Below are 9,801 nucleotides of genomic sequence, written 5' to 3' on the forward strand. Positions count from 1 at the left end.
TCTGTATACAGGGAGCTCCCCCTAGTGGTGGCTGCAGACAGGATCTTATCATGTATCTCTGTATACAGGGAGCTCCCCCTAGTGGTGGCTGCAGACAGAATCTTATCATGTATTTCTGTATACAGGGAGCTCCCCCTAGTGGTGGCTGCAGACAGGATCTTATCATGTATCTCTGTATACAGGGAGCTCCCCCTAGTGGTGACTGCAGACAGGATCTTATCATGTATCTCTGTATACAGGGAGCTCCCCCTAGTGGTGGCTGCAGACAGGAGCTTATTATGTATATCTGTATACAGGGAGCTCCCCCTAGTGGTGGCTGCAGACAGAATCTTATCATGTATCTCTGTATACAGGGAGCTCCCCCTAGTGGTGGCTGCAGACAGGAGCTTATCATGTATCTCTGTATACAGGGAGCTCCCCCTAGTGGTGGCTGCAGACAGAATCTTATCATGTATCTCTGTATACAGGGAGCTCCCCCTAGTGGTGGCTAGATTATTATAGCTCTTTTTTTATCAGGACAGGTCTATTAGTTCAGAAATTGCACAGTTGGACTTCTGGCACAAGTAGCGTCCTATGAATGTTCCCCATTTATTGCCACTGAGCTCTTCAGTGCGACCACCATGAATGTCTACTAAGAGATTAGTATGTTATGTTATTTTTGTAGAATTTCAGTGCCACTTGTTATGGGTCACTTCCTTCTTCCTGGGTGACGGGTGCTGTACTTTGTAGACTTGTCATTTTTCCAGCCGATTACTAGATAATAAAGCTTCCTCTCCTTCCCTCCGTGCCGGTGATAAATCCCAGTAACGATCACAGCGCTACTCCCTCTGTTTCCTCCTCTTGTAATGTTCCGTGAAATAGTCACCGCTTCCATTACAAACCGCAAGACAGATTCTCCTCCATTTTCCTGACTAACGGCGACATTTATCTTCCCAGGCGGGGAACGCCACGTTTAACCGGGCCAAGCTGCTAAACATCGGCGTGAGAGAGGCGCTGCGCTACGACGACTGGGACTGCTTAATTTTGCACGACGTGGATCTCGTTCCAGAGAATGATCACAACCTGTACATATGTGACGAGTATTACCCCAAGCATCTCTCCAGCGCCATGGACAAGTTCCAGTACAGGTAATGCAGCGGGCGTGGAGAGCCGGCAGCCATGGTGCAGACTGCTGACCGCACTGCTAATCAGGAATGGATGAGATGCCGCAGAGCGAAGATTGTCATTGCGCTATGGACACTAGAGATAAATCACAAGGCTGGTACTCGCTCTCTGGGGTCCAGCGCCATTGCCCTGGTCTTGGTGTTTTGGCTGCAGCTGTGACTTCTCATATCACTGCTGCAGCCCCTCATTGAGCGAAGTGGATATGCAACCAACACATCTGGCACCCGAGCAGTAAGGGAAGGCGGGTGCTCCTTCCCAGAATATTAACCTCAGCTGTCGGCTTTCCCTCTGCTGGTTAAGAAAATTACACGGGAGCTCCCGCAATTTTTGAAAAATTATTTTTTGAAAAATAAACAGATCACTTATTTGTTTTGTGTGGGTAAACATTATATTTGAATATGGTATGTAACAATATTAAATAATATATCTTAATTTAGCTTACGAAAACGTACATACAAATCCGCATTAAAAAACGCATTGAAATCCGCATCAAAAACGCATAAAAACTGCCTGGAATTTCAAGTGCGTTTTCTGCCAAGGGAGGAAGAATCCACACGGAATTTTACAAAAGCAAATCCGCAACGTGCGCACATAGACTAATTGTTTTTTTTTTTGCTGCTTAATTACTCCTTAAGGCTATGTGCGCACGTTGCGGATTTGCTTTTGGAAATTTCTGCATCTCTTGGAAATTCCACGCGGATTTGATGACTTTTTCATGCTGATTTGTAAGCTCAAGATATATTATGAAAAAAAGTGAAAAAAAAAAAGATGTAATTTCCTTGTTCAACCTTTTCAGCCAGATACCCTCATTATTATTAAATACACACACACACACACACACACACACACACACACACACACACACACACACACCAGCCTATGTAGCAGCATTAACATTAACATAATTAACCTACATATTCTGTTAAAAAACAGCAACTGTTATTAGGCTACGTCCCCACGGTCAGTAGCCGGCAGTGCTTTGGATGCAGCACATGTCCGCTGTGTCCAAAGCGCTGCTGGATTTTGAACGCAGGTGTTCATTGAACCGCGTGGAATCACCGCGCACTATACATTGGAAGGGTGGTATTTATCTTGCGGAGACTGATCGTCTCCGCAAAATAAATAGGACATGCTGCGGTCTGGAAAGACGCTCCACATGTCCGTCTCCACAGGAAAGCCGCGGGTGTCGATGCACGCATAGTGGAGATGGGATTTCTTGAAATCTCATCCACTATGCAGTAATATCTGGCAGCTGCAGGTTGGATGCTGTGGATGTACGCAGCGTCCAACCCGCAGCGTTTACTGACTGTGGGAACATACCCTCAGAAATCTGCGTGAAATGCAATATCTGTTTATTTACAAAAAAAATAAATTGCGTGGGCTCCCGCGTAATTTTAATAACCAGCAGAGGAAAAGCCGACGGCTGTGTGCTGATGTTAATATTCTGGGAAGGACCCAATAGCCATAAAGGTTCCCAGGCTATTAATATCAGCTCACAGCTGTTCGCTTAACCTTTACTGGCTAGTTTGCAGGGGAACCCCAGAAAAACATTGACATGGGGTCCCCCTATAAAATCGATCCAGCAAAGGCTAGGCAGACAGCTGGGGGGTGATATTAATAGTCTGGGAAGGGGCCACGTAATCCCTCCTGCAGTGTGTCACTGCACTGCCGTGAGAGTTCACCGGAGTTTATCAGCTCCGGTGCTCCCACTTACAGCAGTAAAGATGTGTGAGAACTTTCACATGCAGTGGTGCCGCAAGTGAGAGCTGATCAGCTAATACACTGCGGGAGCGATTACCTCCTGTCACTGTATCACTGGAGGCCGGGTAGAGCGGTCACATCTCCCAATATGACTGTTTAACACGTGAGATCGTTGTGGGACAAGCTGGATTACCTGGACTACGGCGGGCAGGGAGTATATGTTGGTTTATTATTTTACATTATTTCTAGGAGACGAGGGCGTCGGGGAGTATAACGGGGTTTTATTTTTATGTGAATATGTATGTAATTTAACTTTTTTTTTTTTTAAACTGTGAGTACAGGCACCGGCAGATGATACTACTCTCCCATCAGCAGCACCTGCTGTCACTGTTATCAGTGACAGCAGACCTAGCCGGATGGGAGCAGTAGTCTCATCGGCCCATACCTGCTTTTTTACCACAGGTCACCGCTGCAGGTCACAGTCAGCTGCAGAATCCTGCTAACATCTGCCAGCATCATCCTGCAGCTCTGTGACCGGCGGTAGCGTTACCGCACACAGCTGCACACACCCGCACATACTCTCCGCTCGCACATTCTCCGCCCACACACTCTTCCTCCTTTTTCTGCAGCGTTTTTGCCTGCACATCCGCAGCAAATTCGCAGACCTTTTTACACCTGCGGTTTTGCTGCGGATTTGACTGACTCAATAGGTGCAGAAACGCTACAAATCTGCAAAAATAATTGACCTGCTGCGGAAAATAAAACGCTGAGAATAAGGACGGAATTTCCTGCAGCATGTGCACAACAATTCAGGAATACCATTGATTAACTTTGCCTTAATAATCCAGTGCGGATTTATAGCATTTCCACGTGGAAAAAAACGCTGTGGAAACGCAACAAATCTGCAACATGTGCACATAGCCTAAGTCAGATTTTGAAAGCCACTTGCCAATATATAAAGTCAGTATCGGAACACATTACTCCTCTGTCATGTTTCAGTAGCCTTACTTTTATACTACCTCTTGGGGCAGAGGTGCAGTACCTATCCCTGACCTCTAGATGTCACTGCTGCTTTGTACATTCTCACTGTAGCCGGGATATTTGTTATTACTTATTATGGCTGACACATTATCAGTATTTGATCCTTCACAGGGATGAAACTATTATTTGTTATATTTTATTATATATTATACATTTATTCCAGGGCGCTTTACGTGTGAGATTACATGCGTTACCAGGTCCCTGCAGGACGGGGAGGTTTAACTCTTAAACAGTGCATCAGTAAAGGGTAGATATATTAAAGCTGAGCTTAGAAAAGGCGAGTGATGGACTGTATGTCAGGGGTGATTGCTGGTGCATGTAGTGTTAGTTTTCTGATTTCACCCATGTTTGTAAAAATAACACGTATATGGAAGGATGAGGAAAGTGATGTTGGCTAATGAGAATGAGGGCGTTTTTACTTTAAAAGGGGTTTTTAAAGATATTATCATGGAAATACTGTGAGTAACCTTGGTGTCTCTCCTATTGTTTCGAGACTAAGGTCTCAATACTTTACCAATTATTTGTCTTTTTTTTTTTTTACACTTGATTCATTTTTTCAGTTTTCCAAGAAAAATTTTGCAATTTTCGCACTGTCCAGAAGATACTACACCAAACTCTCACTTTTAGCACTCTATTTTCAGTAGTCTCATCATCATCACAGACTGGATTTAGCAATGCCTGATAACACCTCTATATACAGTAGATAACACAGGATCCACCATTCACAATAGGTGATGTCACAGCTCACCTCCTCCTCCTCCTATACAATGACTGATAACACCTCTATATACAGTAGATAACACAATATCCATCATTCACAATAGGTGATGTCACAGCTCACCACCTCCTCCTCCTGTACAATGACTGATAACACCTCTATATACAGTAGATAACATAGAATCCACCATTCACAATAGGTGATATCACAGCTCACCTCCTCCTCCTCCTCTACAATGACTGATAACACCTCTATATAGAATAGATAACACAGGATCCACCATTTACAATAGATGTCACAGCTCACCTCCTCCTCTTCCTGTACAATAACTGATAACACCTCTATATATAGTAGATACCACAGGATCCACCATTCACAATAGATGTCACAGCTCACCTCCTCCTCCTGTACAATGACTGATAACACCTCTATATACAGTAGATAACACAGGATCCACCATTCACAATAGGTGTTGTCACAGCTCACCTCCCTTGTTTTCTTTGCCCCTTTCCCTGCAGTCTTCCATATTGGGCATACTTTGGCGGAGTGTCTGCGCTTACACCAGATCAGTTTATGAAGATGAATGGATTCCCCAACACATACTGGGGCTGGGGAGGAGAGGATGACGATATCGCCATGAGGTAATCCGCTCCGGTGAGGGTCTTTGCAATTAGGGGCTGAAAGACTAAGTATGGAAATTCCGACAATCGGATGTTTTGTGAGAAGTCGTGTCACGGCTAGATAATTTCCTATAGATGCCCTTGCAACTTTTTTTTTTTTTTTTTGGGGGGGGGGCAGGTTTTATCTAAAAGGGGCGCGCAATGTGAGAGCAATGCATGAGCTGTATAACGTGGTAATGTGTCTGTTTATAAGGATCCGTCTCTCAGGGATGAGTATGACCCGGACGCCTCTGAGCATCGGCCGATACAAAATGATCCCACACAACCGCGACTCCGGCAATGAGGAAAACTCCCACAGGTAAAAGCTGTCTCTAACACTGGAAACTAAAGTCTGACCCTTATATTGTCACCGCTCCCACCCCCGTGGCCCCTGTCGCCGTCCACTCGCACCCCGTCGCCGGCCCCTCCCTCCGCGGCCCCTGTCGCCGCTCCCTCCCTCCGCGGCCCCTGTCGCCGGCCCCTCCCTCTCCTGGCCCCTGTCGCCGGCCCCTCCCTCCGCGGCCCCTGTCGCCGCTCCCTCCCTCCGCGGCCCCTGTCGCCGCTCCCTCCCTCCGCGGCCCGTCGCCGGCCCCTCCCTCTCCTGGCCCCTGTCGCCGGCCCCTCCCTCTCCTGGCCCCTGTCGCCGGCTCCTCCCTCTCCTGGCCCCTGTCGCCTGCCCCTCCCTCTCCGCGGCCCCTGTCGCCGGCCCCTCCCTCTCCGCGGCCCCTGTCGCCGGGCCCTCCCTCTCCGCGGCCCCTGTCGCCGGGCCCTCCCTCTCCGCGGCCCCTGTCGCCGGGCCCTCCCTCTCCGCGGCCCCTGTCGCCGGGCCCTCCCTCTCCGCGGCCCCTGTCGCCGGGCCCTCCCTCTCCGCGGCCCCTGTCGCCGGGCCCTCCCTCTCCGCGGCCCCTGTCGCCGGGCCCTCCCTCTCCGCGGCCCCTGTCGCCGGGCCCTCCCTCTCCGCGGCCCCTGTCGCCGGGCCCTCCCTCTCCGCGGCCCCTGTCGCCGGGCCCTCCCTCTCCGCGGCCCCTGTCGCCGGGCCCTCCCTCTCCGCGGCCCCTGTCGCCGGGCCCTCCCTCTCCGCGGCCCCTGTCGCCGGGCCCTCCCTCTCCGCGGCCCCTGTCGCCGGGCCCTCCCTCTCCGCGGCCCCTGTCGCCGGGCCCTCCCTCTCCGCGGCCCCTGTCGCCGGGCCCTCCCTCTCCGCGGCCCCTGTCGCCGGGCCCTCCCTCTCCGCGGCCCCTGTCGCCGGGCCCTCCCTCTCCGCGGCCCCTGTCGCCGGGCCCTCCCTCTCCGCGGCCCCTGTCGCCGGGCCCTCCCTCTCCGCGGCCCCTGTCGCCGGGCCCTCCCTCTCCGCGGCCCCTGTCGCCGGGCCCTCCCTCTCCGCGGCCCCTGTCGCCGGGCCCTCCCTCTCCGCGGCCCCTGTCGCCGGGCCCTCCCTCTCCGCGGCCCCTGTCGCCGGGCCCTCCCTCTCCGCGGCCCCTGTCGCCGGGCCCTCCCTCTCCGCGGCCCCTGTCGCCGGGCCCTCCCTCTCCGCGGCCCCTGTCGCCGGGCCCTCCCTCTCCGCGGCCCCTGTCGCCGGGCCCTCCCTCTCCGCGGCCCCTGTCGCCGGGCCCTCCCTCTCCGCGGCCCCTGTCGCCGGGCCCTCCCTCTCCGCGGCCCCTGTCGCCGGGCCCTCCCTCTCCGCGGCCCCTGTCGCCGGGCCCTCCCTCTCCGCGGCCCCTGTCGCCGGGCCCTCCCTCTCCGCGGCCCCTGTCGCCGGGCCCTCCCTCTCCGCGGCCCCTGTCGCCGGGCCCTCCCTCTCCGCGGCCCCTGTCGCCGGGCCCTCCCTCTCCGCGGCCCCTGTCGCCGGGCCCTCCCTCTCCGCGGCCCCTGTCGCCGGGCCCTCCCTCTCCGCGGCCCCTGTCGCCGGGCCCTCCCTCTCCGCGGCCCCTGTCGCCGGGCCCTCCCCCTCCGCGGCCCCTGTCGCCGGGCCCTCCCCCTCCGCGGCCCCTGTCGCCGGGCCCTCCCCCTCCGCGGCCCCTGTCGCCGGGCCCTCCCCCTCCGCGGCCCCTGTCGCCGGGCCCTCCCCCTCCGCGGCCCCTGTCGCCGGGCCCTCCCCCTCCGCGGCCCCTGTCGCCGGGCCCTCCCCCTCCGCGGCCCCTGTCGCCGGGCCCTCCCTCTCCGCGGCCCCTGTCGCCGGGCCCTCCCTCTCCGCGGCCCCTGTCGCCGGGCCCTCCCTCTCCGCGGCCCCTGTCGCCGGGCCCTCCCTCTCCGCGGCCCCTGTCGCCGGGCCCTCCCCCTCCGCGGCCCCTGTCGCCGGGCCCTCCCCCTCCGCGGCCCCTGTCGCCGGGCCCTCCCTCTCCGCGGCCCCTGTCGCCGGGCCCTCCCTCTCCGCGGCCCCTGTCGCCGGGCCCTCCCCCTCCGCGGCCCCTGTCGCCGGGCCCTCCCTCCGCAGCCCCTGTCGCCGGCCTGATTAGAGCTAAGTTGCTGACTGTTTCCAAGACCGTTCAGATGTGATCTCTAACTTTTTCTTCTTTAAACTTATAGACATAATCTGTTGAGTAATACGAGAAAAACGTGGCGAGATGACGGGATGAATTCCTTACATTTCCAACTCCTTTCCCGAGAGAAAATCCAACTTTTCACTAACATCACGGTGGACATTGGTGAAGCTCCGGTGATGCCGACCGAGGCGAGCCGGTGGAGGTTATTTTAGCCCTTGGTCAGGACTGCACTAATAGAAGCTGTTACGGGTGAGGCTGTGGGTCCCCATGTGGCCCCCCCATGTGGCCCCGGAAGAGGTGTTAAGACCAAGAGTGGACCGCGGCCTGACTCCTCACTCGTCCCTGGGCCTGTATTTCCCACTGTTGCCAGTAGAGGTCACTGTGCGGACTGTAAGATGCTGGAATGAAGGGATCGATGAGAGGACGATTAAGGACTTATCGTTATCGGTACTGTGTGATCTGTGTTATTTGTTTTTATCTGAAATGAGGCAGTTTATATGAATTATTCTCATATTTGACTTTTACTCAATAGTCATATTTTATATAAAGGAAAAAAAAAGTGTCCTTTAAATCACCGTGCGCCTTATACCTTCCGGCACCGGCCCTTACCAAGATTTACATAGTAACTCCCTCTAAGAGATGCTAGAAAATCTTATTTATATTTTTGGGGCATGAATGATTTCAATACAATAAATGGAGTCATACTCGCCTTACTTCATATCCCTCCCAGTGGATCCTTCGCTGGTCTTGATGGAAGCTATATCTGTATAATTCGGAAGTCAAAAGGTGACTAGACGAGCGCACTGATGATGTTTCTGGGATGAGGCCTGACCGCTGCAACCAATCAACGGCTTCAGCGGTCCTGTTCTCTCCCAAACAGAGCTGGCCATAGTTTCCAAAGCTGCCTGTACTGGATCCACCGTGGTGCTGAAAAGTGAGTATGCCTCGGTTAATTATTGAAAAAAAAAAATAAAAATATATATATATATATGTATGTAGTCAGCCAACAATTGTGCAAGTTCTCCCACTTATAAAGATGAGAGAGGCCTGTAAGTGACATCATAGGTCGACCACAACTATGAGAGTCACAATGAGAAAACAAAGCCAGAAAATCGCCTTGTCTGATTTGGAAGATTTATTTTGCAAATTATGGAGGAAAATAAGTATTTGGTCATTAACAAAAGTTCATCTCAATATTTTGTTATATCTCCTTTGTTGGCAATGACAGAGGTCAGGCGTTTTCTGTAAGTCTTCACAAGGTTGCCACACACTGTTGGTGGTATGTTGGCCCATTCCTCCATGCAGATCTTCTCTAGAGCAGTGATGTTTTGGGCCTGTCGCTGGGCAACATGGACTTTCAACTCCCTCCAAAGGTTTTCTATGGGGTTGAGATCTGGAGACTGGCTAGGCCACTCCAGGACCTTCATATGCTTCTTACGAAGCCACTCCTTCATTGCCCTGGCGGTGTGCTTGGGATCATCATCATGCTGAAAGACCCATCCACGTTTCATCTTCAATGCCCTTGCTGATGGATGGAGGTTTGCACTCAAAATCTCACGATACATGGCCCCATTCATTCTTTCATGTACACAGATCAGTCGTGCTGGTCCCTTTGAAGAAAAACAGTCCCAAAGCATGATGTTGCCTCCCCCATGCTTCACAGTAGGTATGGTGTTCTTTGGATGCAACTCAGCATTCTGTCTCCTCCAAACATGACGAGTTTTGTTTCTACCAAACAGTTCTACTTTGGTTTCATCAGACCATATGACATTCTCCAAATACTCTTCTGGATAATCCAAATGTTCTCTAGCAAACTTCAGACGGGCCCGGACATGTACTGGGTTAAGCAGTGGGACACGTCTGGCACTGCAGGATCTGAGTCCATGGTGGCGTAGTGTGTTACTTATGGTAGGCCTTGTTACATTGGTCCCAGCTCTATGCAGGTCATTCACTAGGTCCCCCGTGTGGTTCTGGGATATTTGCTCACCGTTCTTGTGATCATTTTGACCCCATGGGGTGAGATCTTGCGTGGAGCCCC

General features: G+C 53.0%; 1 protein-coding gene across 3 annotated transcripts in view; it reads left to right on the forward strand.

The window, feature by feature from the left end:
• Positions 1-8,739, forward strand: part of LOC143814981 (beta-1,4-galactosyltransferase 3-like) — a 71,107-nt gene extending 62,368 nt beyond the window's left edge. For all 3 annotated transcript variants that reach the window (XM_077293726.1, XM_077293727.1, XM_077293728.1), the window contains 4 exons: positions 937-1,127; positions 5,143-5,265; positions 5,498-5,602; positions 7,807-8,739. In XM_077293726.1, coding sequence (XP_077149841.1) covers positions 937-1,127; positions 5,143-5,265; positions 5,498-5,602; positions 7,807-7,975 — 588 coding nt within the window. In that variant the 3' untranslated portion in view covers positions 7,976-8,739. The remainder of the gene's footprint in view (positions 1-936; positions 1,128-5,142; positions 5,266-5,497; positions 5,603-7,806) is intronic.
• Positions 8,740-9,801: the final 1,062 nt, after the last annotated feature.

Source organism: Ranitomeya variabilis, chromosome 3 (genome assembly GCF_051348905.1).
Source record: "Ranitomeya variabilis isolate aRanVar5 chromosome 3, aRanVar5.hap1, whole genome shotgun sequence".
Taxonomy (NCBI): domain Eukaryota; kingdom Metazoa; phylum Chordata; class Amphibia; order Anura; family Dendrobatidae; genus Ranitomeya; species Ranitomeya variabilis.